The sequence below is a fragment of the Ictalurus punctatus genome, chromosome 4 (genome assembly GCF_001660625.3).
Source record: "Ictalurus punctatus breed USDA103 chromosome 4, Coco_2.0, whole genome shotgun sequence".
In the NCBI taxonomy this organism is placed as follows: domain Eukaryota; kingdom Metazoa; phylum Chordata; class Actinopteri; order Siluriformes; family Ictaluridae; genus Ictalurus; species Ictalurus punctatus.
The window spans coordinates 30,548,547-30,565,278 of NC_071284.1; the positions used below are offsets into that span (position 1 = coordinate 30,548,547).

General features: G+C 41.2%; 1 protein-coding gene and 1 non-coding gene across 3 annotated transcripts in view; both read left to right on the top strand.

Annotated features, from left to right (window-relative positions):
* Positions 1–11,594, top strand: part of clmpb (CXADR like membrane protein b) — an 88,587-nt gene extending 76,993 nt beyond the window's left edge. For both annotated transcript variants that reach the window (XM_047153343.2, XM_047153344.2), the window contains 4 exons: positions 1–83; positions 4,588–4,710; positions 4,932–5,073; positions 6,286–11,594. The exon at positions 1–83 is cut by the window's left edge and continues 85 nt beyond it. In XM_047153343.2, the coding sequence (XP_047009299.1) occupies positions 1–83; positions 4,588–4,710; positions 4,932–5,073; positions 6,286–6,598 (661 nt within the window). In that variant the 3' untranslated portion in view covers positions 6,599–11,594. The remainder of the gene's footprint in view (positions 84–4,587; positions 4,711–4,931; positions 5,074–6,285) is intronic.
* Positions 11,595–15,026: 3,432 nt separating this feature from the next.
* trnam-cau (transfer RNA methionine (anticodon CAU)) lies at positions 15,027–15,099 on the top strand. The gene has a single exon. It is a non-coding gene; the product is annotated as a tRNA-Met (tRNA).
* The last annotated feature ends 1,633 nt before the right edge of the window (positions 15,100–16,732 follow it).

Consider the following 16,732-nt stretch of genomic DNA (forward strand, 5'->3'; position numbering starts at 1 on the left):
CTCCGACCCCATCTACTATAAGTGGGAGAGAGTTCTGGACCAGGGCAAAAGTGTGGGAAAGCTGCCGGAGTTCGCTCTCATCGGTGAGTAGGACACCTACACAGTTCACTACACTGAGCACCGAGGTCTCATTTCCATCCGCTACACCGTGGAGGTCGAGTCACCAAAAGTCCAACGGGATAAACACATATCCACAAGATGGAAATCTTTTATGGACATTTATGGAAGGAGTCTCCAGTGTCAGCACTTTTTAACAGTCAGTAAATGTATAGCTTTGCGTTTGGTAATTTCTCAGTTCCTAAGTTAATTTAGGCAACAAATTTTGACAATGCACTAATACCCGAATTAATACATGCTTAAAGATGAACTGATGATGAGTTAAGGCAAGTACTAATCACGAACTAATGAAGAGCTAACTATGACGTGAGTTTTACGAATTCATGTGTGCATAATGTTTGTTAGTTAATGCATTAAGGTGGTCGTTATTCACGCATGAATTCATAAGACTCGTGCCATAGTTAAGGTTAGCTCTTCGTTAATCCGTGATTAACACATGCCTTAACTCATCATTAGTTCATATTTAGTTTAATTCAGGTATTAGTGCATGATTATTGATTATTCAGGTACTGTTATCGTAAAGTGCTATCCAAATAAAAGTCTGTCGAGGAGAACTACTGTTTATAGCTGCTGTAATGTAAGTGATAACAGGAAATAACTTGTTTCATGTACATTCCCTAACGTTAATACGGGGTGGCTGTGGCTCAAGTGGTAGAGCGGGGTGTCCACTAATCGTAGGGTTGGCGGTTCGAGTCTCGGCCCATGTGACTCCCTCCACATACCGAAGTGTTCTTGGGCAAGATGCTGAACCCCAAGTTACCCCCAATACCCTTGCATGGCAGCTCTGTTACCATTGGTGTGTGAGAATGGGTGAATGAGAACCAGTGTAAAGTGCTTTGGATAAAAGCACTACATAAGTACAGACCATTTACTGTTAAATGCAACTATAAACATATAAAAGCGTATGGTGTGGCTTTAATATATTTTAAATATCTGTGTGGTATAACATCTTTTTAGAATAAAAGGCTTCAGAACGAGCTGGAAAAGAATCTCCTTCGTAGTGGTAGCGGTAATTCCGCCTTACACACTGTATCGTCGATTCATCTTCTCTAACGACACACCCCCAAGTGTTTTATTCCTTGCGTATTTTTTGCGTCAGTTGACTGTAGCTCAGGATTAAATACCAAAATGAACACGTTTGGTTAAAAAGCAGAGATTGTGCTCTGATTCTCGACATATCGTGCCAAAATATTGTGGATCTTAAATATTGTGCTTTCTTGAGCGATCACAAAATTCTTGTTTCAGCCCCAAGTTCCATTTCGTCTGGCTGTTATGGAGCGCATACGTCGTCCATAACCTCCTTCGATTCGATTAGTTGAAAAACCTGGAGCTTCGGTACATAATACCCTGAAATACTATGAAGAGACTATGAAAAAACATTGTATGCAGAAGTTGGGAATATTAAATAAGAATATTTGTGTTTGTCAGATGTTTAATTAAGTAAAAACATGGCTCTGGTTATTAAACAGAACTCAGTGTTTTCACCATACACATCATACACTTCCACCGGCGCTGTGTGTGTGTGCGAGGAGTGTGTTTAACACCTGTTTACATCTCTAAACATCTCTAAACTAAGCTCGATTCTGCCGGACCGTGCCCTCACCCGAGTCCAGCAATTAACGATGTGCACCAAACAACACCTGTTCACACTAATTAGTTTTCTTTGGCTGTTAGTGTAAGAGAGGGATAAGGGAGGGGTAGAGCGAGTGAGCAGTATGCACAGGATGAGTAAACGGCCGTCGCGGCTCAGAGTGAGGAATGGCTCTCGGGCCGGAGTCGTTTTGAGCACGCCCCGTCACTGCTCCACCATCATGGTGTGTTGTTGTGGACACGAACACTTCATCACAGGCAGAGGAGCGCATGAACTGCTCATCTGCTGGAGGCACTGCAGAGGCATGCATCATCCTGACTCTCTCACACACACACACACACACGCAGACTCTTGTACACTAATCACACACTCACATTCACACATTCTGTTGTTATTAATATATTCATTAATACTCAGTGACATGCAGTTTGAGGCAATTCAGTACATGATGAAACTCGACATCCCATAATTTACACAGGAAACAGCTATCAAAGCTATAAATTTAACTACGTTTCCCACTAGCAATGTGGTAATGTGCGTTAATATAGTCGTTTGTAACTGAGCAAGTAATAGAGCAACGCTGTGTCGTGGAAATTTACAAAAAGATGGTTAATACAGGATAGAATAACGCAGGATAGAATAATGACAGTGCATTGAAGCCCTTATACTGACCCACTACTATATATATGAAACGCAGAGCATGACATAATTCTGTGTACCGATAAGAAGCAGTTTGAGGCAGTTCAAACAGGCTTTGTTTTAGGGTCTTGGAAGATGTTTAGACGAGCCTTGAACAGAAGAACATGTTTGTGTCTCTGTAAGCAGATAAACATTCTGTACTGATCTCCGTGACATGACATGGACTTCTTAGCCGTTATCCTCTGATGAGAATGAAACAGAACAAGAACAAAACTATTACAAAGTAAATATGAGTAATTTCCCTCACAGCTGATAACATCATCAGCTATGAAACTATTTAATATTATAGTTTTTGTACCATTTTTTTAGGGGCGGCTGTGGCTCCGGTGGTAGAGCGGGTCGTCCACTAACCGTAGGGTTGGCGGTTCGATTCCTGGCCTGCATGACTCCGCATGCCGAAGTGTTGGTGTGTGAATGGGTGAATGAGACACAGTGTAAAGCGCTTTGGATAAAAGCGCTATATAAGTGCGCCATTTATTTTTAACACAACGTTTAAACAGTTCATGTTGAATTTTTTATGAGTGTTTCTTAAACATGTTTAATTAAGCATAGAATTAAGAATAGTCAGAAGAGTAGCCCGAGAGCCAAGGACCACTCAGAAAGCACTCCAGAAACACGTATTATTATTATTATTATTATTATTATTATTATTATTAATAATAATAGGAATAAATGAAAATGTGCCATTACCAGTCCCGGTAATCTAGGTCAAGGTCAGGCTACTGCTGACCTCATATTAGTTTTCAGAAAAAAAGCGGGAACAAAAAGGAGAGGTGTTGAGGTAGTTACATTTTTTTGGTAGCTAACATTTTTTTTCAGCTTTTAGCTAACTACAGTTTTAAAAGTAGCTAGTCTAAAGATGTGAACATGAGAACAATGAGCAACGCAACATCCCACTACACAGCCAAACACATAGAATGTTATTTAGAAAGAAAGAAAGAAAGAAAGAAAGAAAGAAAGAAAGAAAGAAAGAAAGTTGTTCTGCCAGTGATTCATGTAACAAATGAACAGCTGAGTTTACATTAGCATGGAGAGAAAACTAATGCTATGAGTTCAGTCAGCTCCATCTGTAAAACTAACACAACTAATATGACAGAATAATACACACAGTGTACAGTGTTTAGAAGCTACATTCACACCCATCTACAGTAAATAATCTGATGATAATCCCTCTGATAGATCAATAAGAAATAAAAACACATTTCATGCACTCACCTAAATCACCAGTATGAAACGAATCCATTTCATTATCTCCTAAATAGAACAATGACAGTGTAAACATTGGAGTCAGATTATTTTCACACTTCAAATCTTTGTGTAGATTAGAAACATGTGTGTTTGTGTCATGATGTATACTGACCAACATGCTGGGTGCAAAAAAAGAAGATCCTGAGCATGGGTTACTGTCGCTGTAGAGTTTCACATGTTCTCTTCATGTCTTTGTGGGTTTTCCAGTTTCCTCCTACCTGCCAGAAACTTCCATCCATCCATCTTCTATACTGCTTATCCTACAGGGTCGCGGGGAACCTGGAGCCTATCCCAGGGAGTGTCGGGCATGAGGCAGGGATGGGGTTCCAGTCCATTGCACGGCACAATCACATAAACATTCACACACCCATTCATACACTACGGACACTTTGGACATGCCAATCAGCCTACCATGCATGTCTTTGGACTGGGGGAGGAAACCGGAGTACCCGGAGGAACCCCCGCAGCACGGGGAGAACATGCAAGCTCCACACACCTGGCGGTGTGAAGCAAACGTGCTAGCCACCTCGCAGAAACATGCTAGATGGATTTCCTCGATCAGGATAAAGCAGTAACGGAAGATGAATGAATTATAGTAATTTAAAACTATTTAAAAATAGTCTTCTGTTGTTATTCTGTCCAATGAAGACGTTTGTAATATAGCTACAAGAAGATCATTGTTACACTGCACTCACAAAATGACATTGCCATGGTAACTTTGGCGATAAATGTCACTAGCATGGGTGTAAATATGGTTCAGATTACACTTTTGTTAATGGAGAGGCTCAATTTAAGGTACATACACAAATCTTTCCGAATCTGGGATTGTAATTGTTGACAGTAAACACGTAGGATAACCCGTTCTATAACATTTTGCACCTTTCGTCATGTTCTGTCAATGTCATGGGCATTCGGGTGGCTCTTTGTTGCAGATCTGAAGAACCCTGAGATTGTGACGCTGAGGAACCTCAGTCAGGAGAGCTCGGGCGTGTACAGGTGCACGGCCAGCAACGACGTGGGAGAGGAGAACTGTATCATCGAAGTTACTATGCAGTGTGAGTGGACCTGTGTGAGACTCCCAACCGCCGTGTGTGGAAGGAGGAGGGAGAGGAGGGGGAGGATGGGGGGGGATGGGAGGCTGATGTGTTGTTATTATTATGTACTAGTGAGAGAACGACTGTTTATAGCTGTCTACAACTTGTTTCATGGACGTTCCATGACTGTAACTATAAATGGATAAAAAAAAATGTGTGTCCTGTGTGTGCGTGAACTGTAGATGTACGAGGTGTAGGCGTGGTGGCCGGTGCTGTGGTCGGTGTGTCCTTCGGTGTCCTCATCATCATCCTCATCATCTGGCTGGTCTTCCGCAAGAAAGAGAAGAAGAAGTACGAGGAGGAGGAGACACCCAATGAGATCAGGTTAGATTGCATTCTCTATCTATCTACATATCTATAGTAATTGCGCACTCAGCTATTGAGGAGAACCAATTGTTCAATCAACTGATGCTGTAGATACAATGCCAATAAAAAAGTATTTGCCCCCTTCCTGTTTACCTAAAGGTTCTGTTTAAGTGCTTAGAATCAACAGGGCTGGCAGTAATCACACCTGGGTGTGTCTAGTCTAACAGAACTCAGTTATCAATTAAATTTGGTTGGTTGATTGAGTAACTAAGGGGGCAATTACTTTTTCACACAGGCTCAGTTGGTGTCGGATAACCTTTTTCCTTCAATAAATGGCATGATCGTTCTAGTAGTTTGCCTCGCATCTCCAGGATTGGGGGGTTTGGATCCCGCCTCCGCCCCGTGTGCACGGAGTTTCTTCCCGGTTTGGGTGGGGGGGGGGGGGGTTCCTCGGGGTTCTCCGGTTTCCTCCCCCAGTCCAAAGCCATGCGATGTAGGCTTGAATGGCATTTCCAATTCGTCCATAGTGTGTGAATGTGTGCGATTGTATCCCTGCGATGGGTTGGCACCTCATTTGTGCATGTGCGTGTGTGCATTTGGCTTTGTGTGGGTATATAGAGATATATATGTGTCTGAATGATACACACCAGGAGGAAGTTTGCATCTACTGTGTATTGCGTTGTGGCAGTAAGACCTCTCAGTAAGGTGTCCTAATAGATTTAGGAGCATTAGCAAAGCTTAGTGGTTCAATTATTCCACAGGTAACATACTCACAGGGCTTTAAAAGCGAGTTCAGACAGATTAAACACTCACGTGGCTCTCTAAAGTCGTCTTTGGAGCGTTGGCATTACTAGTGGAGCATTTCTGTGCTGCGCTAATGTACATCAGATAACATACTATAGTCTTCTGTGACCTGATATTTTTTTTACAGTAAGATGTAGCCTGCTAATTAAGACTTTAATCTAGGGATAGTGACCTATGCTGTGTTTATTTTCCACAGTCTTAATAAGTATGAATGCACTTAATTAGCTTGTCATAATTTTGAGTTCCAGGGTAGCTTTCACTTGTCCAGTGGACTAGCTAATGAACTTATGATTTGTCCGCCCCGCCTTAAAGTGTATCACCATGACACCTGTGTGGAAAAGTTTCCTTGCCTGAGCCTGTTACACCAGCTGTATCACTGTTACATTCTTAACATGTGACTGTAATCTGTGTCGTTTGTTCATATAGGGAGGATGCGGAGGCTCCCAAAGCCAAGCTTGTTAAACCCAACTCGCTGTCATCCTCTCGCTCGGGCAGCTCTCGCTCCGGTGCCTCGTCCACCCAGTCCATGGTGCACAGCACCGCTCCGCGTAGCCAGCGACCCCGGCCCCCGGCCATCTGCGCCCTCAAGGAGAACGGTCAACCCCCTGAGTTCCTGCAGTCCTCCCCAGAACCGCCCACCACCCCCAAATTCAGGCTGCCTAATCCACCGGTGGGCCTGGCCGTGCCCACCATGGGGGTCCTGATGCCACCGCAGAGCAAAGCCTTTCAGACTGTGTAGGGGAAAGAAATAGATCCAGCAACATCCCTGGACAGGAAACACACATTGACTCGTCCAACCACAGATATGTCAGCTAATGCAACTACCGTGTAAAAAAAAAACAACAAAAAAAAACAAGCATATGAAGAAGAGTTAATACTATAAAAATGAAATCTAAACGAATGCATACATGAAAAATTTTAAGTGCTTGCCCGCTGCTGAACACAGACAAAAACATGTCCCTGTCACTCCCTATTGCTCTTTCTCTGTCTCTTCATCTTGCGCTCTCTGCCTGTCTGAAGATTCCTTATGTTATTTTTATCATTTCATTGTTTCTTTTTTTTTTTTTTACTTTGGAGGCATATTGAGCGACGAGGTGGAAAGATTTGCCCCAAGTGACGCTTTATTTATTTATTGAAAGTGAATGGGCAGAGAAAGCCAGGGTAAACTGAGGTTATGAAAAACCAGGGATGACGGGACAAGTGAAAAGAAAGAAAACAACAGACGACGCTCGCCTCGTAGAAACGACTGGAAGGATCGTCACTCGGATGAGAGAAGAGACTCGATCAAAATCCTGCTCATTCCCAGAATGCAGTGCAGCCAGATGGATATTCGAAATGGCACCTTTTGACGTCAGAAGCATTTCCAGTGACCACACGTACAATCCAGCACGTAAAGCCATGGATCTCACATACTGTACATTAATGAAAAGGATGATGAGATTTGGTCATAATATTAGGCATTTATTCAGTTACAGCTCACTATTTACATGTTTAACTAACAACACTGTGGGACAAATTCACCTATTTCACTTGTAGTGTATGTATGGTGTCCTGCGATGGACTGGCATCCCATCCACAGGCCTCGCTCCCAGGCTCTCGATCCACCATGACCCTGACCAGGATACTGAATATCGATGAATGAATGATTTTTTTTTATACTTTACACATACGCAACCTCATTGTTTTGCAGGTTTACACATGTGGACGGTGTTAGCCACAATTGCTATCCACAGGTGTCCTGCACTCATGCTCACGCCACACTTTTTTTTTTTTATTTACTCTCATTGCTTTATTTAGCTTTATTTACAAAGTTACCGTTATGGGAAATCTGGAAAATCTGAGTGGAATATTCCTGAATGTTTGTTTAACCAATGTAGCCATTCCTTGTACGTATTTTATTTCCTTCCTAGAATATCCAACGGTACTATTCTAGCACTTCTGGCACAAATAACTGAATATAACCTCACTGTTGTGGATAAGAGACCGCAGTGGCAGGAACTTATCTACAGCACCGGTGTGCATCAAGGTTCTCCTTTAGGACCTTTAAAAATGTGCTATAACAGGACAGCTGCCTCTTTGTATCAGCAACTCGTCAGTTTCTTTGGACAGCACTGCCACAGGGCCGGTCATTATCCTCATCCCAGAGTCCCTCAGAACCACATAAGGTGCACTTGAACACACAAGTAGCCTATTTTGTGTGCCTTTGAGATTTTCTTTATCGAACCAATGACCCAAAATTCAACCTTTTTGAAACACCGGCCCTGTGCAGGCTGGGCGATGAGGACAGGATAACGAGGCTGGACAATAAGGCCGTCATTTTCATCTAGAAATAGTGTACAGTACATGCAATGTTTTATATTGTACATATGAATAGATATATACACAATATCCTTTACATTATTGGGCGGTGGTCAAGATAAAATGTCATCGATACTGTAAATGAATACTAAAGCATTTTTAAGGACTATTAGGAGATCAGTCTACTCTGGGAGTTAACTACAGCTAGTCTCCTTGTTATAAATAGCAGCTTCTCTGCCCTCTCACTGTCTGTACAGACTCATTAAAATCCATATCGATCGTTCATCTGCACATTTCGAATCAGCCTAATTCGGTTTTCCAGTTCCATTAAGTTTGTAGTGCTTTTAACAATAGATATCATCGCAAAGCGGCTCTACAGAAAGGTATCTAATGAGCAAGCCAGAGGCGACGGTGGCAAAAAAAAAATAAAAAATCCAGATAAGGGTGAAGAAGAAATGTTGAGAGGAAACAGACTCGAAAAGGAACCAGTCCTCTTCTGGGTGACACTGGATAGTGTGATTATAAATCATTTTTACTGAGCAGAACACATTTTGTCCCAGCCAACATTATATATATATATATATATATATATATATATATATATATATATATATATATATATCCGGCTCACGCGCTTACTGAAGATTTAAGTGTTTGTGTTACGTTGGATTAAAGCCATTCAAATCAAGGGACCAGTAAGATCTGGTACAGCCTATAAGACCTTAATAATAAACATAACTTTGCTAATGGCGGGTTGTGAATTCTAAACACATATCTAAGTATCTAAATATAACATCATGGACGTCCCCCCGACATTCAGAACCACTGTTTTAAATCAATCCACCCCTATCTTTAATTTATTGTGCCTATGATCATTCCTGTAGGGCTGTGCGTGGGATCCGGCAGACTGCTCATCTGGACTTGATTTCATATCTTCCTGTAACCTTTCTCTATAATCATATAACACACGCACGTGACAATCTTACTTTTATACATGTCCGCACATTCGGCCGAACAATATCTATCTCTCTCGCGCACACGAACGAGTGTACTCGCTTCCAATCGAAGCGAGTGCTTGCAGGGCGATGTTGCTGGGTGCAATGGCTTCACTAAGATTGATGGATGTGCTGTCAGCAGGGTGGAGGATGAAGGATGGAGCTGAGCCAGCAGGGAACAGGGGCAAGGCGCTGCGTGGCTTTAACCCCACTCTACTACACCACGTCCACATATCAAATCGCTCCACATGACAAAGTGTGTGTTTCTCGGAATCACCGATGTCCCGCACTGTGTGCCCAGCTCATCATCCATTTCTGGCACCGTTTGCAGTACGAGTGTGTGCATGTGTGTGTACGCTGTCTCCGCAACATCACTTGGACCCGAGGAAACGAAAACAAGCTGCATAGCCTCCAGCCGTTCTTCTCGTCGGGTTCTCTGGGTCTCAGGTGGCATTTCAGGGCAGTTTATGAGCCTCTGTGCCTAGCGATGCCACATTTTCCCACTCTCCCGCTCGTTCTAGCATCAGTAGATGTCGTGCAAAATCCAAAAAGGCTCGAGTGGTCTTTAAAATCGTATTTGACACCGTTGTGTGATGGTCCTCAACAATGCTGTTTTAAGAAAGGGAGGTGATTGCATGCAGAGTGTAGAATCCCAACACTAGTGCTAATTAGTAGTGTACAACATTAACATTAACATTAACATTAACGCTGTCCTAACTAGGCCATGATTACAGCTATGTCTGTGAGTCTGTTATTTTTGAAACTTTCTGACTAACCCTTGACGACTCGCTGATGGTTTCTGAGTCATTTCGGATCAAAGCACCTTTTAAATGGAGGAATCTAAACTTATATGCGCTGCGGCTTGGGAAAACCCTTCACATTGGCAAATGACAAAAGGAGGAAATTGCGTTTCAAGATTTCATTCCAATTCCACTAAAAGATGCTCTGCCTTCCTCTACATTTATAACCTAATATACAAGGTGTCGCAAAAGTCTCCATACATAGAGTGCTATGTACACCAGAACCACGTGGGTTGTGTTCGTCAGTGGACGTTCGTGGACGTTCACTTCCTGGTCTGTTCGCAACTCTTCCAGTCTTTTTGAATTTGTTAATAAGTCGAGCAACAGTGTCGTGTGTGTTGATGTGCTCGCCGTGTTTCCCCGTTAAAGTCCATCGCAACCTTACGACAGTTTCCCGATCCAGCCTTGAGGATGATTTCAATACGTTCTTCTTTTGTCAAAGACGTTCTTAAAGGCTGTCTCAGAAAACTATATATAATATAAACTAAGTATGACCATTTTTGGAAGACATTTTGCTAAAAAGAGTTCATTTCCCCTACTGTATGTACGGATACTTTTGGAACACCATGTATATATGGGAAAACTAAATGCAATTTGCTAAAATTGTAAAGAATTCTATGTTTACGATGTGAAATGAGTTCTCGCTTTGATTCTGAGCGTCGTCCACAAAAGTCTGTCTCATCACCTGAAGTAATAGTCGCTCGCCGGGTTTCAACCCGAGCCCCATCGTCGTCTCCTCACTCGACTGACCGCTGTTCACGCTAACATCAGTGAGGAAATCATCGCTGCTTCATCTTTTTAACTATTATTTTTTTTTATTAGCTCATTGAAACATTTGAAAAGTTTCTCCGCTGTCGTCTGTACAGAGCGTGTAAGCGCTCTTCTCTGTTTTGATGATGATGATGATGATGATGATGATGTGATCGCAGGAGCATTGCAGACATTTTGACTATCCGATCACACACTGAATTGATTCGGATTACGTCCGTTTCCAGCAACAAGATCAAACTGTGAGAAAAATCACACTTCTTTTCAGCGTATATTGAACTGACTGCTTACACATCACGACCTTAACAGGAAGACGCCAAGGCGAAATTAGAAAGTAAAATCATTAGCGATATCTGACGCGTTTTCCCAGACCATCGTGCGTTTAGCGGTAAATTTAATGCGGGTGGTAATGGGTTTGATAAGTAAATAAAAATCCGTTCCTCTGATCCATACAAGGCGGTGGAACTTTATACTGTAATACCAAGAAAAATAAACAGAAACACTGTCTATTAAAGGAAGATGAAGGAACTGTTTTGAGCAGATACTGGGTTTGCTTTGCTTCGGTGTTCACCGAGTCGTCACGCAGACTCGTCTGTCTCTCAGAGTTCCACCGATTCAGTTTCAGACTTTACAGAAATCTGTCCAGACTGTAATGGAGGGAAAGTAGATGTCGTACAAATCCCCCCACTTTTCTCAGCTGTAGCTTTATTCTTGTTTTTTTCTTGTTTTTTCCTTCTCTCTCCAGACCGGTACATTTTGTTTTAAAGGCGTTCTCCGTTCGTGTAAATATAGCCGTCACGAGTTTCAAAATGTATATTTTTACGGAATCTAAGATATTACTACTTTGTTTGCAAATAAAATATTCAACAAGTTATTTAGCCTCTTGTGTCGTTTGAATGTGTCTATCTCTCATATTCTAAATAGCTGATGATCACTTGATAAAACTTCACCTTGGACCAGAACCTTTGATGAAACATACAAGGCGCAACACCCATTCAATCATCCTGCACCGAGGAAGCGATCTTTTTCCCCCCTGTCAGTTTGATTCCGGATATTGTGTCGACGCTTTGTGAGTAAAATCATCAGACAGTGACAACATTAAGGCATTTCTGCTTCGCTTGATTCAAATTACCTTCCCATTGTGACACGTCGTTCGGCTCGTTCTCCCGCCTGTTTAAGCGTGCCTTCGGAGTACTCTCCTTGTTTTGTTTTATTGCACCGGTGAAACATTCAGTGTAATTTAGAGGAGAGGAAAATGAGTTTATTCAAACTGCACAGGCACAGCAAAGAGCTCGTATAAAAATGAAAAATAAAAAAGAACCGTTTGCTCATGATATGATTCAAATTATTGCTGTATGACAACGCCATCAGACCAGATGGTGCCGTGAAATGAAGTTGGACACGCTTAGAATAATAATGATTAATGCAATAAATGTCAATAAGAGTTTTTCATTGCATAATATTTCATATTACGAGTGTTGTTTTAAGCTGCACTGATGTGATAAGTCATTACGGCTTAGGAATGTGCTGTCTAAAGGTCCAACTATTACACAATAGTGCCTCCTTTTGTACATAGGAGTAAATGCCAGTTTAAAGACATAACCCAAACATATTTTATTCAATTTTTGAATTAGGCTTGTATGAAACATGCAGTATACCTGGATAGAAACGTGGAGATAAATACAAATTCGCTAACGGATCAGAAATGAACGTGTAGATTTCAATGTCAAGATATCTAAATAATTGATAAGTTTTATGGAAGGAGTCTCCAGTGTCAGGTTAAGGCTGTACCTATAGGTTTTCCACCACAGGAAAGTCTTCCGGACACAGGATGTTGTGCTTTGTGGTTTCTCAGTACATAATAAATAAATAAATAAATACGTACATACATACATAGTGAGGGAAGAACTGTTTAGCTACTGTTAGTTCCTGCTATACGTGATAACAGGAACTAAGTTGTACCACAACATTAAATGTAACTATAAACGGATAAAAAAATACAACATGCTATTCTTTAATAAATAATAACAGTTGTAATTAAGCACAAAGTGGCTTAGTGGTTAGCACGTTCGCTTCACACCTCCAGGTTTTGGCGATCGATTCCCACTGCCGCCCTGTGTGGGAGGAGTTTGCATGTTCTCTCCGCAGCGGGGGTTTCCTCTGGGTACTCCGGTACTCCCCCAGTCCAATGACATGCATGGTAGGTTGATTGGCGTGCCCAAAGTGTACGTAGGGTATGTGATTGTGTTCTGCAATGGATTGGCACCCTGTCCAGGGTGTAACCCCGCCTTGTGTCCCATGCTCCCTGGGTTCCCCGTGACCCTGTAGGATAAGCGGTATAGTAAATGGATGGATGGATGGATAATTGTAATCATTGGTGAATTTCTATGATAGAAAAGGAATAAAACACTTCAAGATGTGCTGTTATTGGAAAATAATCAACTGTGGGCTGGTCACAGTAACTTGACTCACGTTGGTCCACATCACACCACCCTGTCACTGATTATTTTCCTACATCAACACACCTCCAAGTGTTTTATTCTGTCCTTAATCCTTAGAGAATCAAGAAAACAAACAACACCACCCCTTAATGATGGTTACCCAGCTTGTTTTTTATCAACACGCAATGAAATATACTTTGTTCACTGTTATGCTGTCGCACTGTATATCCTAAAATATCCTGAAAACATATTATTAAACTGCTAATTAAAGCAAAAATGATTTATACTGTTTGCATCATGTCAATGTCCGAACACATCGAACTCATCCACAGCCTCTGAAATCAGTCAGGAAGAACAAAATAAACGATCAAATGATCATTTACATATTTCATCATTCTGAAATATCATGATACTGATTCACAAACAAGACATGTTTAAGTGCATAACCCTGACATTTCCTTCCTTTCTCAAATGAAGATACAATGTGCACTTTTGTAGTCTGTTTTCTTCTAGTTCCCATGATGCATTGGGACGAAATGAGAGTAGCACTGTGACCCACATGCAAAGCGCATTTCACTGTCTGAAGAGCAGACTCATTACGACACAGTTCATAAAAGCCAAGAGGAGAGGTTGATGGCGTGCTATTTTTAACGTCTTCTACACAGAAGAAAAATGTAGAGCTTAGTATTACAACATGAAGCTGTTAAGACTCTTCAGTAGTGTTGTGGTTTAACGTGCTGCTACCGTATAAGAGAGTAAAAGACTGATTTATTAATTGATTTATTTATTTCAGTGTGATGTTTCAGTGTTTCAAGTTTCAGTACAGGTTCCAGTACAGATCTGGGCTGTGTCAAGCCAAAAGTCCAGGGGGTGGAGCGTGTTTCAGATTGGTTTTGGTAGAGAAGTGTGTTGTTTTGTGTTGTACCACATTGTGTGGTTTAGGGTGAGGGTTAAGTTTCGTACAATGGTGCTTGAAAGAATGTTCTATATTTCTGCATAAATATGACCTAAAACATCATCAGATTTCCCACACCGTCTTTAAAATAAATTTTAAAAAAAGAACCCAATTAAACAAATGAGACAAAAGTATTATACTTGGTCATTTATTTATTGAGGAAAATGATCCAATGTTACATATCTGTGTGTGGAAAAAGTATGTGAACCTTTGCTTTCAGTAACTGGTGTGACCCTGTTGTGCAGCAATAACTGCAGCTAAACATTTGCGGTAGCTGTTGATCAGTCCTGCACATTGGCTTGGAGGAATTTTAGCCCATTCCCATTTAGCCATGGTTTTCCACACATGAACTGCTTGCTTCAGGTCCTTCCACAACAGAAACATAGAAAATTCACATACTTTTCAAGCACCACTGGAGATAGAATTGGATCAGTCCACCCCCTGGACTGCTGACTCTTTCCCCTGGAAATCCGTGATTAACATTTGACCTAATTTACATAGAGAGAGATTTTATATGTTGGGATTTGTATTGAGAGCTCTTTACTTTACAAAAATCTGAAACCCTAGGGGGTGTGAAAAAAAATCACCCATAGGAAAATAATCAACAACCGTGTGGTGTGATGTGGCCCAACACAAACCAGAGTTACTGTTACCCACCCGGAAGTTTATTTATTTCCTAGGCTTCCCTGCAGTACCACAACTGACCACTGGGGGCGGGTTTGATTCTCCACCAGGAGGCAAGCTAGTTAAATTCAGAGTGTGAGTGAGTGTGTGATTATGCGACATTTACAGGCCCGTTTCATGAAAATAACACCATTTAAAATCCCTCTCTCTTAAAAAAATAAACCATAAAACGCCATGTAGGAGCTTAGAAGCTATGTAAGAGGACTACGTCACAATGTTGTCCGCCGCCTCGTTAGCGCAGTAGGTAGCGCGTCAGTCTCATAATCTGAAGGTCGTGAGTTCGATCCTCACACGGGGCAACGTGCTTTACTATTATTTTTTTCCAAAAATTTTATTTTTTCCTAAATTTTATTCCTAAGTGTTTGCACTTCTGCATCCCTTCTGTCAATGCTCTATGTAATATAATGCCTGTGGTGTTACTGTATATGTTTTCTGTAGTTCTGAAATGAGATCTTTATTGTATTACCTGTGTGTGTACATATATATATATATATATATATATATATATATATATATATATATATATATATATATATATTTATATTTCAACATTCCACCAAATAAAAAGACAGCTGGTTTTCAGAATGATGTATTGTAGTGCTTCTGAGCCCTGCCAAGAGAATCGATTTGCTCGGGTAATCTTATCATGTCCGCATTGAGAGCGTACAATTGCATTTTCAGCTCGGTTATTGATTGAGAACAGTGGCCTACACGTGTACACATGAGCTGTTTTTGTTTGTTTGTTTGTTTGTTTGTTTTTTTTTTTAAAATCATCTTTTCAAAGCGCACACTGTGAGATACCGATTTTTCTCGAGAGTGCGGCATTAGACCTGATCATCCATACTAATTTTCAGTATAGATCTGTTTAATGGAGGAAGTCAGAGAGTGTGGTTGTTCTTTCCTGAGAAAATGTCGATTTCATACCTCAGCGTGGTGCACGTGGCGTACTCATAGTTTCTGTGATGAAATTTTCAAGGCACATTACTTTTTAAATGTACTCTCAAGTGTGAACAGAAAATAGTTTACAGATGATGGCGGGGGAAAAAAAGAAGAAGACGTTAAAGAAAGAAAGCAATTAGCCACTAATAGTTATGCCCTGGACCATTTAAAAATCATGGATCGTTTGCACAGTTCAAAGACTGCTGTTACTTTTGCATTTGAATTAGAAGTGCAGGGTATTTTTGGCCCCCTTTTTCTCTCCCTGCATAGCACTGATTGCGTTCACGCTCAGAGGTTTGTGAAAACTCAGCTCCTCAAAAATGCTGTATTCAGGACTTTTGTGCTGCTGTGTACAATGTGCACTTCTCAATCAATCAGACCCGGACACTACTACTGTCTGAAAAAGTATACCTGAGAAACAATTTGTGGTTTCTCAAATCATCACAGTAGTGAAAATCATTCATTCATTCATTCATTCATCTTGATTAACTTACAGGGTCACGGTGGATCCAGAGTCTATCCCAGGAACTCCCGGGTATGAGGCAGGAATACGCTCTGATTTTTAGTAGATAGGAGGAAACCCAAGGAGAACATACAAAACTCCGGACAGATAGTAGTCCGTGTTCCAGTTCATCCCACTGGTGTTCAGGGATCTGTACAGGACGCTCGAGTCCTTCCACTCCAACTTTGGCAAAGCATGTCTTTACTGAGCTCGTTTTGTACAGTACACCGGGGCATTTTTATATCACATGTTTGGGCCTCTTAGTTCCAGTGAAGGCGAAACTGTAATGCTACAACATACTAAGATATTCTGTACTAGTGTGTGCTTCCAACTTTGTGGCAACAGTTTGGGGAAGAACTTACCTAGCATTATACTCAATTATATAACTCAATTATAGCAGCTACACTAACTTGTGCACACGGTTTTATATCAGGGCATGATATACTTATAATATACTTCATCGTGCAAAATATTAGTATTTTTTTGGGATG